This window comes from Dinoponera quadriceps, unplaced genomic scaffold (genome assembly GCF_001313825.1).
Source record: "Dinoponera quadriceps isolate SergipeBrazil2010 unplaced genomic scaffold, ASM131382v1 scaffold707, whole genome shotgun sequence".
NCBI lineage: Eukaryota > Metazoa > Arthropoda > Insecta > Hymenoptera > Formicidae > Dinoponera > Dinoponera quadriceps.
In genome coordinates, this window is record NW_014555450.1 from 2869908 (window position 1) to 2889995 (window position 20088).

The 20088-nt window shown below is 44.2% G+C and overlaps 2 protein-coding genes across 7 annotated transcripts in view; one reads left to right on the plus strand and one right to left on the minus strand.

Moving 5' to 3' along the window:
• The first annotated feature begins 2647 nt into the window (after positions 1 to 2647).
• Positions 2648 to 12937, plus strand: LOC106744257 (UNC93-like protein). Its single transcript, XM_014618878.1, has 7 exons — positions 2648 to 2746; positions 5598 to 6093; positions 7430 to 7716; positions 8741 to 8966; positions 9101 to 9260; positions 10123 to 10390; positions 11258 to 12937. The coding sequence occupies exons 2-7, from the start codon at positions 5834 to 5836 to the stop codon at positions 11515 to 11517; spliced, it is 1461 nt and encodes a 486-aa protein (XP_014474364.1). The 5' UTR covers positions 2648 to 2746; positions 5598 to 5833; the 3' UTR covers positions 11518 to 12937.
• Positions 12938 to 13059: 122 nt separating this feature from the next.
• The window catches only part of LOC106744256 (POU domain, class 6, transcription factor 1), a 135535-nt gene continuing 128506 nt past the window's right edge, over positions 13060 to 20088 (minus strand). For 4 of the 6 annotated variants that reach the window (XM_014618872.1, XM_014618875.1, XM_014618871.1 and 1 more), the window contains 2 exons: positions 16172 to 16323; positions 13060 to 16016 (listed from right to left, as the gene is read on the minus strand). In XM_014618872.1, coding sequence (XP_014474358.1) covers positions 15892 to 16016; positions 16172 to 16323 — 277 coding nt within the window. In that variant the 3' untranslated portion in view covers positions 13060 to 15891. The remainder of the gene's footprint in view (positions 16017 to 16171; positions 16324 to 20088) is intronic. The other 2 variants (XM_014618874.1, XM_014618873.1) reach the window with 1 other exon arrangement.

Genomic DNA, 20088 nt, shown 5'->3' on the forward strand with positions numbered 1-20088 from the left:
CACACACATACACACACACATACACACACGGAAACTGGGAACATCGCGGTGAAACACCATGGATTACGCGTCGAAAGTGAAAATCGCGTTTATGATTGTGACATAAACGCGAAATAAACTTCCCAAAGCGCTTTGACAATTTCGGATAAGTTCGTTGTGGGACGCGTGGCGCAAAGGAATATTATATTTATACGCCGCTCTTGTAAAGCCTCCTCCCTCCCGCCCCCCCCCCCCCTNCTTTGACTGTGCGCGAGGTATTTGTCTATTATTTCATTTTCTGTGTCCAGTGTCCCGAACACTTCTGTCGAATATTCTGAAACAATCTCGCGTCGTCAGCAGCGGGCAGCTATTTAGCGTAGCGTGAATGTACCGCGCGCGCCGGATTTACGGGCGCAACGTCCGTAAGCGGATTTTACGTGCGGGCATTAATTACGGCTAATTACGGCGCGACCGGTCGTCGTAACGAAAATCTGTAAACACAATTATCGACGAGTGTGATTTCTACAAGTGATAAACAACGCGTGCAGCCAGTCCCTCGCGCCTGGCATCTAACGGCAAATGAATGATGTAATTGTTTGTTTACTCGTCTAATTAAATATGGCGCTGAATCATGGCGCGGTGAGGTAATCAAGGGGTGGAGCGCGAGGGGCGACGTCGCGTTTCAACATATTCTTTAAACATACTCTCGCATGCACGCGCGGAAGCTCGCTAATGGACGGCTTACTTTTGTTAATAATCGATCAGGAAAAGCGATTGTTTGCCGCGCTGCCGGCAGCTGCAACGTAACTACGTAAGCAGACTAAAAGAATCGGATGTTTGGAGGTGTACGCGCGAAATAAATTCTTCCTCGGAACTCGATAGAGTGTTCCGCGATTAATCCTGACGATTAATGAACACAGTTGCGAGAGAGCTCCGTTAGTCTTTCTTATCGCAAGAGACTCTCCTTCTCCGTGGGTCCGTTTGTTCAAGACTTTATTGATCAAACGCAATATCTCACGTAGTTTCGCGACGTTTCCGCTTGTAATCTGAAATTTCTACCCAGAACGGTCCGATTCCCGTGTGGCACTTATCTCTCCGGCAGCTTAATCTGACACACTGGAGATGCATTTTTTACAAGGTGGAAGCACAAGTTTTCTGAAAAAATAATGTTATATATAGAAAGTAACAGTAATTATTATTACTAATTAATATTATTTATATTATTATTATTATTGTATATAATGTAAAGAACCGAAGTACAGCTGAAAAATTTTCTGCCTTTATTTCACACTTCGACACCTTAATGTGACACACGGGGAGTCAGAAACGAGCCTAACTTTACCTTTTCCCTTTATAACAGCTAACCGAAATGGCTTAACTCTGTTTAAGTCTGATATTCCTCTCAGCTGAAACTTCTTTTACCGCCGGGAACAGAAGTGCTCATTCCACTGGCTTGCGATGAAATTCGAAATGAAAGATCGGTCGGGGTCGAAAATAGTTCCAGTGTGTCAGATTGGGATTAAAAGAGCCCCCTGACCCGTCGCTTTTACCAAGTGGAAGTTATGAAAATCGACGCACAGCGCGAGCGAGCGCGAGAGTAGCTACGCCGGAGGGCGTAGTTCGCGTCCACCGGCATTCCGTTCGCGTCTGCTGCAGCTACGCGTTGCCGTAATTAATTACTATAATTTCTGCTCATCCTGCGTGTACGGTTTGCAGCTCACATGATGATTACAGGCCCGTCGATGTATCCGTTTCTGGCCAAAGCCGCCGTCAGGATGTCGCCTATTGCCGAAATCGGCCTGCAGCAAATCAATTTGCGGTGAATTAAGTTCGCGAGTCCAGCGATTAAATTCCGGGACAGATTGACCCTCTCGATCTCGACGGTATAGAATTTCGCGATACGTGCTGCGATACGGAGATTCCGTTTCGTTACGATGCGCGATATCGCGCGCGCCGTTCGTTGTTTGACTTCCTGTTTCTTCCCTCTCTCTCCCTCCCCTCCCCCCCCCCCGTCCCTAACGTTTTTCTCGCGGCGTTCAGTTTTAATATCCGGCGTATATCCTCCGGCTCGCGCGACTCCTTTCGTTAAAACTCGTACCCGTTCCTTCGCACCGTTCGGAACAGCCTCCCTTTGATGTTCCGTACGGAGTATGAAGGGAGCGTGCGCGCGGTTTCTAATATTCGGTCCCCCATCTCTATCCTTAATCTCGCCGGCGTATCGGGGCCTCTTTGTGATATGATCCGCTCTCTCGAAGGAGAAGCTCTCTCACAGGTCGATGGCGTCTTGTTTGTTATCGGGAAATGTAAGTGTCACTACTGCCTCGAGATTAGCCGGGTCGTTACAGATAGTCCACGCCATAGAACACGGACAGATCAACGAGGCCGTAACCGCCGTGGATAATGGGCGATAGTTAATCGAGGTGATTACACAGCTTAAAGGCTTTACCATTAAGACACAATAGCGTGACACGCGCCTCGGGCACAGATAGCCGAGACATGGATTCGATAAGCATCGCGCGATCCCTACTAACTCTCTCTCTCTCTCTCTCTCGCTGTCGATATATCATACTCACCTGAAGGCAGGTGAGGCACGTGGGTGGGAGTTAGCTGTAACCGTTTGATCCTTCGGCTCATTCACAGCCAGTATCGTTCGATTCGTCGCGCTTAAATAAGCGAACTCGAAGTCGCCACACACATGCCGGTAATCACGAAGGATCAGCTTCTCCGCGGGAAATAGGAGAAAACACGGATCGAAGGGGATACTCAGGTACGTTGGCTATGAGTAAACACAGCGCGGTAATTGTCGCCTCAATTAAAAAAATTTCCCGCGTATAAACTGAACGTTAATCCAACTGAGGTTAAACCATCGAAGTAAACTTAACCGTCCATTCTCCACGCGTATTACTCGTCTATGATCTAACGATTCGAAGGAACTTGAATCAATGTTCTAAGAAATCTTCATATTTAATTCTATTATTTAATTCAACCTTAATATTTTTCAACGTTAGTATTTTTAAAGACATCTTGAGACGTTAATTGATCTGTAACCTAATACTCGAAGGATTTTTAAAACTTCTTACTTAATTCCGATATTTAACTCGTCCCTAATATTATAAATATATCGAATAGTTAAAATCAGTCATTTAGTACTTAAGAGAAAAGTGTATTAAAGAAAAAATAGGCGGAGACAATTTGCGACTCTAACTCGTTTATGAGATGAATCGAGTGATCAGCATGAAGGCACGTGCTCGAAACCGGTAAGCGGAAAATATATTGGACATGAAACTACATTTCTCGTAATTTACGCATGGGTCTCGCTAAGCCCGACTGGGAGGGATTGTAATCTAACTACGTGATATTTCTGCTTTGAGCGAAACGTATAGAATATTTAATCGTCGTATTGTCGTCCGTAAGCTCCGTTCAATGGAGTTGCGTGGTTGCGCTCGACAGTGACATTAGAGTGAAAATGACAACATGATGTGGCGGAGACAAATTGAACTGCACCGCATAGATACGCGGCCACGCGCACGCAAGGCTGTGCTGCCGTTTTTGTACATTACAGAACATTCCGAATTTATCGCGGTATCAGACCAATATAAGCACGTAACGTCGCCGCGAAATAACGGGTTATTATTTAAATATTATAATCTTTGCAAGAGTCGTGGGTAATGTGTGTGTAATTGGGGTCAACGTCGCAATTATCGACCGCCCTGCCCGCTTTACCGTTCGAGACGACGCTAGCTATAGCCAATAGTTATAGCCAAGTATTATCTAGTACTCTATTATCTTAGTATTATTTAGTACTCCGTTTAATTAGCACCTCGGAAACGTAACTTGTTTTTCACGATCACGCGTCTAGTGAGGATAACAATAATTTTCCGTCTGGCTACCGGTTATGTTAATGTCGCGAAAAAAATGTTTTGCGTGGGGAACGCACGTTGACTTCCTCGTGCACATGCACAATACATTTTTCCATTCGTGAAACGCAAACTGTAATTATCGCCGGAAAAAAAGCGACGGAACGGCCAGCGAAATTTGAAAACCACGACCTCGGAGATGCGCCGAATATATCCCGATATCTCATTAACTTTTGGCAAAGATATCTCGTATCGTCGTGGCGCAAATATTTGGCTAAATAAATAATTAAACGAATTAACTCAATAATTAATGATAAAAATTACTTCATTGAGAGAAATTAATTACCTGCAGTCGTGTGTCGAAACGTCCCCGGCAAAATAGCTTAAATCTGAACTGTGGATTGCACGGATTCAAATTTATTTATTGATTAATTTATTTACTTTACGAGAAAAATCCTTCCGGAAAAGAAAAGAATATAAAGTAAAATAAATTAAATTGCAATATTACGAGATAATGATTTTTGTAAGGTTTTGGAATTACAACATTTAGAATTGTGACATTACAACAAAGGAATAAAGTTTTCAAATGAGATTTTTCCATCATATAAAATATGTAGATTCGTCTGTCGCCGCGGTGCTAAAAATATCTCAAAGGGTCAAGCACGTGTGCCCGGCCGACGATATGATGTCAGCACGAGCAACAGCCTTTTATTTCCGCGTTACAGATTTTTCGTCATAGTCCATTCGCTCAACGTCGCCGGACGTTTTGTCGATAAACCTCCTTCGTCTCGTAGTGTGCATCCATTTCCGAATGATAGGGTTCCCGTTCCGATCGGCGTGTTACATATTCCAAGCGGCGTGCGTGCGATCGGAATGGAAATTGTATCATTCGCGATTAAGGTGCGTGAAAGGAGCAAGGATACCCGTTCCCAAGGACAGATTGTCTATCGATGCCGAGGGAATCGTGTATCTCGCGGCGACACACGAACAGACAATGGTTATGCAATCCCATTGGCTGTGCTAGCGGATTGGGAATTTTTTTTCGTTGTCACGTTCCTGCATAAAGCGGCGTATCTAAACGGTGAACGAAAAGAAAAATATCCCGGGACGAGGCGGCATAAGATCTTTAGGAACGGAGCGGAATAAAAATTTCGAAGGTTGTCTACAGCTCGAGCGTCCTCTGCCTCCCCTCCCTCCTTCCCTCCTCGCCCCGTACCGATCTCTGATGTGTTACAACGGCACGTGTTGGGCAGCTGTCCTTTGCCATTTAAACAACGTTCGCAGACAGGAAAAACACGCAAGTGGCCGGCGGGAGTGTCCGTATACGTCCATAAAATAATATTGATTCACCATATATTAAAGTACAACGACGTGTACACGCTCGTTCCCTGATTACCTTGAAATCGTTACTGATTCACGCAAATCGCCTGGCCGGTTACCATTACGGGAACAAATCTGAATATTCAGTTCTCCAATTTTAATTCCACAGTTTCCGTAATCGCTTGCCCCCTCCGACCCGGGAATCACGATCGAGATAACGAGGCTTATTAATTCAGTCGATTTGAGATATGCATTGCAAATAATAAGAAAAAGAGGTAACAGAAAAACACTGAAACGATAATCTCGACCGCGCGAATCGTGTGCGAAATAGAACGCGCGTCCAGATAACGCGTGTGCGTGCGGGATAATAATAGTAATAATAATAGCAATACGCGTGCAACAAGCTGTGAAAATCATTTCTTCATTTCTTCCATTTTTCAGAGAGAGAAAGAGAGAGTCAGCGACAATTCACCGACGCCGACGACATTTCATCGATGAGCCCCGGAGTCGATAGAAGCATCGAGCACCTCGCGCACTTTTGGAAATGAACGTGTGAGACGAAGGAAGAAAAAAAAAAGAGTATAAAAAGAAGTGCTCGTGGAAATATACCTGCGAGCGGCTGAGCGCGCATCTCCGTGTCGGAAATTTATATCGCGCATCGACCGGCATCTGGAAACATGACGGCCGACAAAATTGAAATGCCGGGACAATTCGTGAAGGCGCCGAGTCCCAGTTTCAAGCCGTCCGAGCGATGGCGGATCATGCGGAACATCCTGACGATAAGCTGCGCCTTCATGGTGAATTTTACCGCGTTCATGGGAGCCGCGAACTTGCAGAGCTCGATCAACGCCGATCAGTCGCTGGGCACGTTCACCTTGTCGGCGATTTACGGCAGTCTGCTGTTCAGCAACATTTTTCTACCCGCCCTGATCATAAGGTGAGGCTCAGTGAGTGGGATTTAACCGGTCGGTATGTCAAACGATATAGTTATGTCAATTCATTTCGAAAGAGACGCGTTGCAGACGGTCGGTTCTAAATCAATACGGTACCGCGAGTATCATCAGAGGGTCGTCTTCGGTATCCTCCTTCGCGGCTCGGATAATTTCATTCCATTCCGCGCGATTTGTACGTCGCTTTCTCGGTGCGCCTTCGCGTAACGGGCCGGAATACACCAAGAACCAGCCAGGTTTTGACTCGTCGCGATCGCCGGTGATAAATGTCCCGCGTTCTAAACGGGCGAAAACGGCGAGATCCGTCGTTGAATCCGTCTGATAACCGCGTCGCCGTCGCGCAACAGTCGTTACGAACGGGAAAAACGAATAGAAATATCCTTCGGAAAGTTATGCGGCTCGTGTCGTTCGTGACGAGAAGGAGAGCCTTGGATCATCGCGCACGCTGGAAGTGCTTGATGTGTTTCCCGTGTATATGGAACATATAGGCGGCCAGATCCGCCCACAGTCCCCACAGTACTAAACTTTATTACGCCTTCGTCGTTTTCACCTTGGCCCGGTATTATGTGGCAAACCCCGCTGGGTTCCAGCATTCCGCCAAGAGCGAGATGAACGTGCTTCAACGCACCTGCGAGAAAACCCCCAAGTGGCGCATCTTTCCCTACTTAAAGTGGTCTAAAACGGACAGCCCTTAGCACGCTATTCCCCGCTAATTACCCCCGCCCATTTATCCGTAGTTGCATTCAACCACGTCTCTCACTTAACTCCTTCAATCACGTTGGGTTGCGCATGTCCCACAGTAAGTTGAAAACTTTAGCTCGCGATAACATTATTTAACTTATTTTTCGACACACACACACACACACACACACACATACACACACATTGATCGGCATATGTGATATTGCACGGTGAAAAAATTCTCTGTTAAAAACGGTCCATTGAAATTTGCTATTACTTTAACACGGGAGACGTGTTAGAAAGTACACAAATATAATGTTAAATTAATACACGTTGGCAAGGTAAAAATATATTAATTTAAACGTCACATTTATATACTTTTTAACAGATCCCCCATGTTGAAGTGATACCAAATTTCAACGAATCCTATTTTAAAACAAAATTTTTTTTACCGTGCGCTATTGAATCAAAGAGATTCGCTCCAATTAAACGGGCCGTTGCCAATTCCGCTGATTCAACAGCGCGTTATTTCCGTGTACGTTTCTTTGATACAAAAGGAAGACCAATTTCACCGATTCATATCCTAAATAACCAACGGACGGAAGCACCTGTCCAATTCACATTTGTGCAATTCTATTGCAGCTGGCTGGGCTGCAAGTGGACGATGTCGGTCTCCATATTGGCCTATATGCCCTTCATAGCTTCCCAATTTTACCCGAAGTTCTACACGATGATCCCCGCCGGGTTGTTGGTCGGTTTGGGCGGGGGGCCGCTTTGGTGCGCGAAATGCACTTACTTGACCGTAGCGGCGGAGGCCTACTCGACTATCTCGGACATGGCCGTGGACGTCCTCGTCACGAGGTTCTTCGGCCTCTTCTTTATGTTCTATCAAATGGCGCAGGTGTGGGGAAATCTTATTTCTTCCGCAGGTGGGTCTCGTCGCGTTTACGGTACGTACGTACGTCCCGTTGACGTATTTCAGTCGAGTTTATATCTCACACGCGTATATATATATCGCGCTTGTATTCGCACCGGGGCGCGAACAATATCTGCTTCACGAGTGGGTCTATCAATTCGGTGACGTATCGCGCAACGATGATGCAAGCGTTAATTGATAATCACCGCTATGCTTCACAGCGTTTGCAAAATAGAAACGTTAGCGACTCGGAATTTTATTGCCGACGTTGACGCACGCGAATGTTCACAACTCGGGTAATATATTTTATTATGCATTCAATGTGTTCATTATCTCTTATGTAACGCGACTGCACAGGTGTATGTGTTTCTTTTTTCTCAACGATAAACATGAAAAAAAAACTAATTAACCGCGCCTTACCGCGTTATAATCTATAACAGCCGATAAACGCAATAACTGTCACCGCTATGAAAGACGAGCCTTTGGTGAACTTTTTCCGACGCTGCGGAAAGCTTCATCTTCCTTTGTTTACCTTTTTAGGGTAAAACGTGTTTAATTACTTGATCGGCAGTTTGATCGACGTTTTATGAAAATACCGCGTTTCGGCAAACACTGCGAAATGTAGCCGCCTATCGCGGAAGCGCACATGAATGCATAGCTGTGGGACTATAAAACACACGAAGGCCGATGAAAGCGAATTTTCAGCTCTGCCGACATCGCAATTAGAAAATTAGAATAATGGACGCACAGACCGCACGGTAAGGTTTGGCCGAGCATCCTAATGGCCATATTTCGTTCTACTTAAATATACAAATGTGCTTACGTGCGACAGAGGAATCATCGGCATAACAATCGACAGCATTCGTTGCATCCCGGCGATGTCTCATTCCCATTCATGATCTTCCGAAGCGGCCGTTAAAAATTCCGTCACTAGTGATCCATCTGCAAACAAATCATTTTGTTACCGTTGGTAATATTTTTGCTTTTATTTTATTGATCGCGCTTCTTACATATTTCTTTTTTCCTTCTTACCTCAGTTCTTTCTTACGGCATCGACACGGTTACGACAAACGTGACTCTGAATAGCAGCATCGTCGCGGAAACATGCGGCGCAAATTTCTGTGGAGTATCCGGTGCGGAAGACGAGAACCCGAATTTGCAACCACCGCCGGTGGAACGAATACACCTGATCTCTGGGATTTATTTGGCCTGCATGATACTAGCCTGTCTGATAATAGCGTTCGGCGTCGATTCCTTATCCAGGTACGGTCTCCGTGTTTCGACATTTTTGATCGCCTCCCGAAAATACCGGAAGATCGAATTACGCAACCGAGAGTTACGGGATATGTTACGTGAAAGTTTCACTCCTGACGTGGAGGAATATCTGTTTCGTATAGATACGACAGGAACAGAGCCCGAACGGTGAAAAGCTCGTCTGGGTTCAAACTGCTGGCCGTGACATTAAAGTTGTTGAAAGAGAAGAGCCAGCTGTTGATATTGCCGATAACGATGTTCATCGGCGCCGAACAGGCCTTCTTATTCGCCGATTACAATGCGGTGAGTGAACATGCACGCATAATTGCGAGGAGGAGAGAAAAAGTACTAAACAAAATTGTTATTTACTCTTTAAACTTCTTGGAGTAAAATCTCTCTCGAAACGAGTGAAAATTCATTCCAAGTGATATTAGAAATAATGCCAAAAATACAAGAGTAAATAGTCGTTCAAACTTAAAGTAGATTCTTAATCAATGCGTGTGAATATTTCAATCGATTACGGAAAACTTGTTCCAAGTGATGGTAAAGTGCACTCACAGTCAGGTGACTAAAGATTGCAACATTTTCCCCGACGAGTTTCGTAACGTTTCTCGTATCTAGTAGGAGAATTTATTTTTAATCATTCTCAGATGTAGATTTTCTTATTATACGTGCAGAATACGTTGCAAAATTTATCGAGGAAAAGTGACAACTCTTAATCAGCTCTATGTTGTATGTAATCAGCTACAAAAAAATTGCAATATTTTTTTTATACGAGATATTACGATATATTTCGTAATGCATCTCGTATTCAATAGGAAAATGCTGCATCTCCTGAGAATTACTAAGAAACAAATTTCCTACTAGAGACGGGATGCGTGGATTCATAAAAAAAAAAAAGAAAAAAGAAATATTGCTTTTTGTAACCCATACATCAAATTTACTGCTCAGTTTCGAATGAAAATATCCACTTGACGATCCAAAGTGGAGAATTCACTCTGTAGAATTCTCCCTGGAGAATTTCTGTGAGAAGTCGCGGGCGAATTCGAGCGACGCGGCTGAGTCACCCTTTTTGAATGAAAATTCACTTGAAGAAATTCAGAGAGTACATGAGAAATGAGAAGTCTTGTCGTAAAGGAGCGGTGATATCTTCTATCCGTTGCAGTCGTTTGTCTCCTGCGCTTGTGGAATTAGTAACATCGGTTACGTGATGATATGTTTCGGCGTGACGAATGCCATGGCCGCACTCGCCACGGGATCCATCGTGAAGTTGACCGGGAGGAAGCCCGTGATGATCTTCGCATTCTGTTTGCACCTGGGCATCTTCGTCTTCATGTTGCAATGGAAACCGACGCCCGACCAAGGTGTCATCTTTTTCCTGCTGTCCGGTTTGTGGGGCGTGTGTGACTCGATCTGGCTGGTGCAAGTCAACGGTATGTGAGCGAAAATACGCTTGAATAAACTACAGTTGGACGCGAGGGTATCCCTAATGAGATTGTTCGTTATATTCAAATAATTGTGTTACCACACACGTTATCCTAGATACCAGACGCGGTATCTCTCTAATCTTACTATTCGTCGCTAATCATTGCCAAGTTACTGTATGACGATAACTGTCGCGTTTTCTAGCTTATCAGCTGATTGTAAGGTTGTATCGACGGACGTACATGTTGCGATCCTTTTAAGGTGGTTCGAGCGCATTTGATTTGACAAATGTAAAATAAGCCTGATGCAAAAGTCGCATGATACAAATATACGCATGATACAAAAGTCAATCGAACTAGCAATGCGCAAAAAAAATCTCCACAATGTTTACCGTAACGTTTCTGAAATATTTAATTATAAACTCGTATGTGCAAGCATGCAGAAGTCTCATGACACAACAAATTTCTTCTAATTTGACATATTTGTGTATAAGATAGAAGCTTAGAAAACAGTCACAAGTATTAAAGACCAATATAAACATTAATAAGAGAAATAAAAAATAATATTTTCGTATTTGTAATATTGTGTACATTTACGTCAGCTTCCTTTCAAATTAACATTTATTATTTCGATGTATAAATGCATAGAAACGTAATCTTATTTGATAAAGTGTAAATTTATGAAAAACACTCTTAAGCGCTACTGAAAATATGGTATTTTAAGGGATGAACTTAATAACGGTGAACCAACTGACGGTACAACAGTTTTAACTAGTTCTAGCAGCCTTCGCGGAAACGCTGTATCAATGAATAAATTCGCGACGACCTGATACTTGGTTCTGGCAATTAACGACTATTTGCGTGTGAAATTTTCAGCCTTGAGCGGCATTTTATTCCCCGGTCGGGAAGAGGCAGCTTTCTCCAACTTCCGCTTGTGGGAGTCCACTGGTTCTGTAATAACGTACATCTATAGTCCGTATCTGTGTACCTATACGAAGCTGTACCTTCTGATCGGGATACTGTGCACCGGAATGGCTGGTTACGGCGTTATCGAGTGGACGAACAAAGCGGAGAAAGCCATTTCCGTTAAAAGGCCCGAGTTAGAGTTGATGAATGATAACGAAATCAACCGATAAAGTACGAAGTATGGAGTTTGGTTTAGATAATCCTCCGGACGATCGATGGAATCGTGCGCGATTCTTGGGAAATGTTATTTTTTGATATTATCGCCGATATATGTGCCAAAGTAAGAAATTTATGGAAGTAAATTTATGCGTTAAACGCACAACTACACTCTCGAAATTGAGACGTATCTTATTTATCGTTAGCAAAGATATTGTCGAAAGATGTCGTTGATCGGATTCGATTGTAAGAAATAATGCATTCTTCGCAAGGTATTCGAGTTTAATTTGAATTTATTAGAGGACGAGAGAAACGTATCTTTGAACTGACTCAAAACTGACACACAGACGATGCTCACAAAGAAGACTCCATAACAAGTTACATTTAGTAATGATCGTTTCTCTTATTACGTTGTTGCAAAAAATAACGAATAATAGTCACTCGTGAAAGCGCATGACACTGTAAAACGCGAAAAATCGCAACACAGGTACGACTTTTTGTTATTTGTACCACAATATATGTTTTTATTTTATTCTTGTGGACACCTACTAAATTTTACACAGGTATTCGCTTAACGGCTAAAATTCTTATCCTTCATTTAAATACGTAATTTAATGTTACATCGTGTGTGCCTAAGTGCTAACATTCAAGCTAAAGCTACGGCTGCTTAGTTTAGTTGTATACTTATGTGCTTAATTGCCGACTGTGTGCTTATTTCGTTTGCCATGATCAATTGATTCCCGTCTTCGACGAAGGCAGCTTACCGAGTTGTACGATTCCCCTCTCCGTAACGAGGTGTGATCGATGTTCTCCGACAGCAGCAACGTCGAATCAATTGATCGGCTAGTCGTATTTTAGCGTCGTTAAATTGCTGATTGTATCGTGGTTATTATTATTATTATTATTATTATTAGTTTAACTTTGCGGCTCGTCGCGTATTTACAATTCAAATATTCTGCAGTTCAGTTATATACTTTATAAAACGTAGTAGGAACTTTGGTTTCGCTGGGCAATGTTTCAGGAGCAGTTTCCTCTTATTGATTCGTGACTTTATTTCGTGATTCCGCACGGGCTTTTTCCGGATGTGCTTTCTTCATCTTCTACTTCTTCTTCGTCTACGTTTTTTTCTCCTCTTTCTCTTCTTTTTTTTTTTGCTCTGTTACCCACGGTTCCGAGTAAACTATCCGTTATTATTATTATTATGTGGACTATTTTTAATCGACGCAAATTACCGGATAAAACAAGCGATTCAGCGATTCTGGAAACTGCTATAAAACATTCGCCCGTGGATCTATCTTCCTTAGAAATATGACACTCACGAATACAATTCACATGTTTTTTTTTTTCTTGTAATACTCATGTTTATATTTTCATAAGGATTTCTATTTGAATATTTCAATTTCACGAAGAAAATACACATGGTTCTTAAAACCGTCTCCGCGTTTTTATTTTTATCACCACCGCGCGTCATTCCAGACGCTCTACTCTTTATTCTTTTTCTCTCTCCCTCTCTTTCTCTCCCTTTCTCTCGCTCTCTTTCGTTCTCACTCTCTTTCTTTCTTTCTTTCTCTCGTTCTCTTTCTCTCTCTCTCTTTCTCTCTCGCTCTCTCATATAACAAAATTTAATAACCGGAATATTTCTGTACAAACGTTTTCGCTCTTTTATCAAAAAGGATAACATATACATCTCACCCTCCCCGTCCTTTAATAAAAATTTTGAATTTTGAATTTTACTCCGTCGTGTATATCTTTCATCCAACTCCACCCGCGCCTTTCACCCTCCCGTTTACTCCTATAATACAACTTTTTAGGAACAGATCACTTTGCTCGTCTCAGGCTTAAAAGTAAAACCTTAAAATACTTCTTTTACTTTTAGAAATTTATTATTTCTTTAACCATGTAAATTTTATTTTGCATGAATTCAGCTATTTTATAGCTATAATAATAAAAGTTAATTATAATATTACAATACCTAAGTGTATCGTATTATGTACAGGCTAACTTTGCGCCCCTAGCTACGCGTCAAGTCAAAGATTTCGCGATAGTATCGTAGCGAGTAGACCCCGTTATGAAGAGGATGAAGTACATTTTATGCACAATCTTACTCATTAAACGTACTCGTCTGTTAGATATTAAGAAAACCGTACTTTAAAGGGCGTTCGTTTAAATACCGTCTTATCCGCGGGAGAAACGACTGCGAATCGCGTCTCGCTAAATCACCGCGCCGCAACGTAAATGCGTTCGTGCAACGCATGCAAATCAACCGTCTAGAATTGTCGCTATAGAGTGTGGGGAGATTTTACATGGCCGTGTGTTTATACGTTTATTTACGATCATAATCGATTCTTTAAGAAGGGGGCACGATGAAGCGTAAATAATTCTCCGATTTCAAGATCACGCGTCTGCGACAATTAGCTGCCATCGTCGTGTACAACTACGCTCGAAAGAATACGCCAACCGAATCATCCGACATCTTCATACACACACACACACACACACTCTCTCTCTCTTTTTTGTACGCGCGACAGTAGGTACACCTCGTTGAAGATGAAAATAGGAATTAGGCGACGCGCGCGCGCACACACACGTACATACACACACTCACATCCACGCACATACATACACACATACGCACACGCGCACAGAAGCATTTCGTAATCGAAGAATTATGTCTGTCGAATATCCCGCAGATCGGAGTCGAGCTCTGGTAATGTCGAAGTTTTCGTCCGAACTTCAGCGTTATTCAGCGAATAAGCAGATCGCATTAATATGTATAGGAACGGAGGATGCGTGCTCATTTAACACGTATACGTCTTACATGGCAGATTATTACGGACTAGTTTTGCAGAAACTCGAATCCCTCGTCTGTCTCCTAACCCCGTTTCCTCTTTTTTTCCCTATAGGATTAAATACAACTTCAGGAGCGTCGGTAGTGTGGCATGTGGTACATAATCGTTCATAGCATACTTTCAAAGACGTTATTGCGTTATTTAGTCACTAAAGGAATTTCATTGATCTCTAGATACACGTGTAATTTACAGTAAATCTCTCGCGCGCGCGCTAAAAACTCCCGACCGACTTGTTCCTTTCCTCTCTTTTCTTCTTCTCCTTTCTTCTTCTTCTTCTTTTTTTTTTGCTCCGAAACTACGACAGAAATATTATCGTGCTCGTTCTAATCGTGTTTTATACATGCAGGGGATGATATTACACAATCGGTACAGACGATGATCCTTTTGTATCTTTATTTAAGCGATGCTTTCTCAATTTTTGTGTCATATTTCGTTCCTTTTCCTCTTTCTTGCGCGAAATTCTCAAAACGAGCAACAACGATATTTCCAGGATCCCCACGATCACGGATCAGTCGCGGTTCTTTGCCGCGCGCGAAACATTGCCGCCCTTCGAGTGTTTCGATTTTGAGTGCGTGCTTTGTCCATTTTTTTCCCCCTCGCATTAGTTACGCCAGTTGATTATGTATCGATTGCACCTGCTCGCGCCGCGGAACCGCTCGTCGCTCGCGTCCCGCCTTACTTTTATTTGTTTTGTTATTCCGCTCTCGTTACATTTCCTTTTTTTCTTTTGGAAGATACAGCGTTGTGTGAATTTCTATGGATTTCATCATTATCTCCGCACGACGATCAACAGTATATCTCTCCGGCCGGTTCCGGTGGATCGTGCCCCGATAGACGTACGTATCCCGACGAGAGAGTCGGCCGCGCGCGCGATCGCGCGGGCGACTGCAATTAATTAGAAAAGGTCTCGACGCGGTTTTTCCGTCGTTGCATGATAAACGGCCCCGCGGTAATCCCCGGTCGTCGAGGTATTTACGTCCGTCGATTCGTTGATGCTTACCAATTGTCGATAACTGCCTCGCTCGAAACTCGAAATTGGATCAGCTATAGTCAGTGCTCTCCGATAGATGTATATCTATGAAAATTGGAAGCGCGCGACGAATTGGTGTACCAAATGAGAGAGACAACGATTTTAGATTATCAGTTCTCGATATTCGACTCATGTATACATCACATATTCGTAGATTAAAGCTATTTACATATAGATTTCGTATACACCTGCGATCACAATATTCGAAGGACTCCGCTCGCGCGACCTAGAACGATCTTCCGGCTCGATAATAATAATTCGATAATCGCGCCATCGATATATATATAAACCCTTCCTCTTCCTTCCTTATCATGGGACAATGAGATAAGGAAGTGTCGTCCTCGTGCACGATCCCTCTCGTTTTATACGCCGCGCGGAGGACAGACGCGAGAATTCGAAAAGCTTCACGAGACGCGCTCCTTTTCCGCTTCCTCCTCCTCCTTCTCGTCGCCCGTATCTTGAAGCTTTTCTCATATGTTGCTCGTTTGATCGGTAGACGTACTTCTTCCCTATACGACCCCCTTGGACATCATCCTCACTGTATTCTTCAGAGCTTGCCTCTTGTTGCAGAACCAGATCCTTATCACTTCCCGGTCGTATCCGAGCCGGTGCGCCAGCGTCGTGATTTCATTGCCTGCAAAGAAGAAGAGAAAATTCGTCGCGTTTTCCGGCGAGTTCCACAAGCAGTTTAACGAGCCGGGAGAGGGGGGGAGATTAATTATAATGACAAGGAACGACAGGGGAAGACGGAAGGTGCTAATTGACGGTGTGTGACGGCGAAACACTGACCGGTAGGATGAGTGTTCCTGTCAAAGTGTGCGTTCAGCAATTCTAAAGCCTGCGGCGTGAAGGAGGTCCGCCGTTTTCGCTTCTTGCTCGGCTCGACTCCGATGAAGTCCGTCAGATGATTAACGCCGCTCTTATACCTGTAATCACATGCACTACTCTTGGTCAAATTCGGAAGGTTGCATCATCGTCGGCGTTTACGTAATGTTACGCCACGTGCGTTAACTCCCGTGAGAAAGTACGCACGCACACGCTCGCCGTTCGTGCGCGATTACAGCCGCGAAATAGGATCCCGTTTAAAAAGTCCCGGCCGGTTAATCGCCGTGCTTTCGCAATAATTAATTACGTCCGCGAGTTCTCCGCATTGAGTTCGACGTTTTCGTCTTTCTCTCCTTCCCTCCCTTCCTCCCTCCCTCTCTCTCTCTCTCCCACTTGCGGTTTACGAAATATTGTTATAAATCCAATATGGAAAAAAATAATTCTGTTTACCGTTTTGCACGCTCGTAATTACGTTAGCGCGAAATAGGATACTGATTAAAAAAGGAAATCATCGGCCAGCGTCACGATACTCGCGCGCCCGGACACGTTCGGTCGCAAATATCCTGTACGATATTGGATTTTTCCCCGTGTACACATTCAGTTGATTCACGAGTCGAACTTACTCCGCGCATCGCGAAACACCGCGGCCGGCGACGGAGGCGACGGCGGCTGCGTCGGGGTCGGCGTTGGCTCAAATAAAATTAGCGATCGAATAGTCGCCGCGCGCTTTCCAACTCGACGCTTTATTTCATTCGTTAATCGGCGAGCTGGTTGGATCTTGGACAACTTTCGTTGTTCGTAGATATCGTTCGTGTGAGTGTGCGCGTGTGTGTGCGCGCGCGCGCGCTTCCCGGCTGTTATTAACTATTAAAAAGGCGTTAACAGGATCTTCGATCTCGAGGCATTTTCAATATCTTAGTTATTGTCGACTAATTCGGGAACTTGGAATAACGCATTGATTGTCGAATAATAAGGCTAATACATATTGCAATATTTTTTCGGACGGCTAATTAAACAATTGATATATCGAAATTAAGTATAATTGCTTTTAATAATGGTAAAGATAGAATATATAGGCCATATGAGAAGCTGAAGTACGGTTGTTGTAGTGCTTTTTAAATATGAATATTGCCAATATTAATACGTTTGGGGGAGAGGATAAAAATATCCATCGTGTATCACGCACACGTGCCGAAGAATTTTTCGGGCAAGCGTACGCGGCGAATCAGCCTTTCTCGTATATATATAAACCGACCGTCGAATCCCAGTAATATAATTTTATATATTAAATACCTCTGAAACCTTCCCTAATTAACAAATTAAACGATAGCTTTCTTTATTTATTCTGTTTCTCGTGTTACGAAAAATACTGCCTCAGCCGGGAATCGAACCCGGATCTCCCCGCTATCCGGCCGTATCAATTTCGAGGTTTCGACAGTATTCCTCGCGACCACAATCAGTATTTATAAACTCGTAAGAATATATGTACGAGAGCGAACAGTTTTATCCTCTCGCGGACATATTGATGTTGACAATGTTAATATTTAAATAGTACCATATCTGTGCCTCGCCCTCTTTTTTCGTGATCCCGTATACTTTAAACGAATAACATTTTTAACCTTAATTCGGCGCCCGTGGATCAAAAGCTGGCCCAAGCGAGAGAAATGAAGTTAAATCTTGAATCGTTACACATATAAACATAGAATTCTTTTCTTGATATACACACGCCATATTACAGTGAAGAATTCTTAGGAATTTGGAATTCGGATAGTGAGCTCCTCGTCGAGAAATAATTGGTCGTCTCACAGATCCGCCCGACAGCCTCGATTACACCGTCCGAGATTTCGCTGCCGACAATCGGACAAATAGCCGAAAGAAATTCGGTCGGTTCCCCCCACCCCCGCGAAAGAGCCGAGCGCGGGGGCGAACTTTTTCGGCGTTATGCGACTAGCCGGCGTAATTTCATTTGACGGATAGTATTATCGGATAGTGCGGCGCGGCGCGACATGGAAAAAGCTCGCGGCCGCGACAGTAAACAGGAGAACTTCCGTTGGGACTCGCGAGTGAGCGATGAGAGGCGGCTCGGGGTGGCCGGAGGGTGCGGCGGGGGTTCGATGGTGTGTGGCGCACTCGTAGAGGTAGGTACAGTCTCCCTCGTCGCGGGTACCGGCTCAAAATTTATGTTTTTAATTTAACTCCAAATGACCAACTGTCGAGTCGAGCGAAAAAAGTACACGGCGGGCCATTAGCATCGCGCGGTAATATTTCGTCGAATTCGCGAAAACAATATGCTAATGGAGAAGTCGGTGAGAGAGCGCGAAGAACCGACGATTCGACGGGGTTGGTCGGGAGGACTGCCGCTTGGTGTGCGTGCGTGTGGGTGTGGTGGTGACTGGCGCGGGGAAGGTGCAAGGCGCAAGGAGAGAGGAGTAAGTGTAGGGACGGGGGAGGGGGAAAGCGAAGAAAGAGAAGAAACGAACGGGCGAGTTAATACGTGAGGGGACGGGGGGCAGCTGCGTGTAAACTCGTACGTGGCTACATACACCTTGGCGCGCTCTGTGTGTTGCGTTACAGGTGTGTGGGAGAGGGCGACACGGAAAGATCGGGCACGAACGAGAGGTGGAAGAAAGACGGAAGAGGACGGAGGTGGAAAACGCGCAGGAGGGAAGGAAGGCGAAGAGAGTCCGGGTGAGTGGAAGGAACGACAGAGAACGTCGTGCCGCCGCCGGTAAGAGCGAGGTGACGGCAGTGGTGTGGCGGGAAGAAGAGGAGGAGGAGTGGAGGAGGAGGAGGCAATGGAGGAGAGACGCGCGAGCAAGCGAGCGAGCGAGCGCGCGCGGGAGGAGAGGTACATCAGAAACCTGATTTTAATTAGTCCACAGTTTAATTACTCGGCAGATAAATCGTGCACGTGCACCGCATAAACTAGCCGCTTTCATTTTTCCCGGACGCGGCCGGCGCACGGTCGACGCTTAGTTCTACGCCGCGCGAATGCACGATGGGTCATTGTGTTGCCGGCTTCCCCCGTGAAAAGAGAAACGACCGTGCCGCGCATCGTCGCCGCTTCCGTCATCGAGTCATTCGATTGTTGCGCCGCGCACCTTCCCCCGCTTTATGATTCTCTCTCTCTCTCTCTCTCTTTCTCTCTTGCTCCTCCGCGCGATCCGAGCGCGCGGATTATCGCCGTTCTCCACGGACCGATCGCCGGCCGCGCCGCGCTTCCTTCTGCGCCCGATAAACGTTCGAACGTTTCGGGAAACAGTCCGTTTGTTTTCCCAAACTTTACCGCGGAACTTTTTGGTTTCTTACCTTCTTTACGAGAGAAAAAGTCAATGCGGCAGGTTTTAATCGAACACACGTGAATTTTTCCGAATAGATTTTCATATCCTCGTAACATAAACCGAAGAAATCCGCGGAAGAATTGAGAAAAACGTTTTCTTTTCCGATATTTTGAAACTATACATTTGATCTTTCTTACTAATGCTCGCGAAAAAAATGACAAATGCTCGAAAGTTGTTACTTATTTTCTCAATATCTGTGTCACTCGTTAAGATGTATGCATCTCAAGGCATTGCATTCGCGTTATTTGCAGTGGCAACGAAATCGAATTGTTTCGGAACAGGGAACGCCCGTCGAACGAGTACTTCTTCGATAATCGTTAAATTCGGCACTCATGGATTAAATTGATCCAAGCGAAAAATTAATATCTATCTATCGTTATTGTATTTTGAATTATTGCACATAAACGTAGAATTCTTTTCTTAAAGCATATACAATATTTTACTTCCTTCTATGTAGAATCAATACATTGTCTTTATTCACATCTCAAATCGTCTATTTTAAAAACAATCATTCCGACAAATTGATTACGTAAATTTAGC

Excerpts from the sequence above, each read along its gene's own strand:
- LOC106744257 (XM_014618878.1), top strand. The coding sequence starts at position 5,834 with ATGACGGCCGACAAAATTGAAATGCCGGGACAATTCGTGAAGGCGCCG. Across the intron at positions 7,717-8,740 it reads AAATCTTATTTCTTCCGCAG|TTCTTTCTTACGGCATCGAC; the intron begins GTGGGTCTCGTC and ends TTCTTACCTCAG. Across the intron at positions 8,967-9,100 it reads GGCGTCGATTCCTTATCCAG|ATACGACAGGAACAGAGCCC; the intron begins GTACGGTCTCCG and ends TGTTTCGTATAG.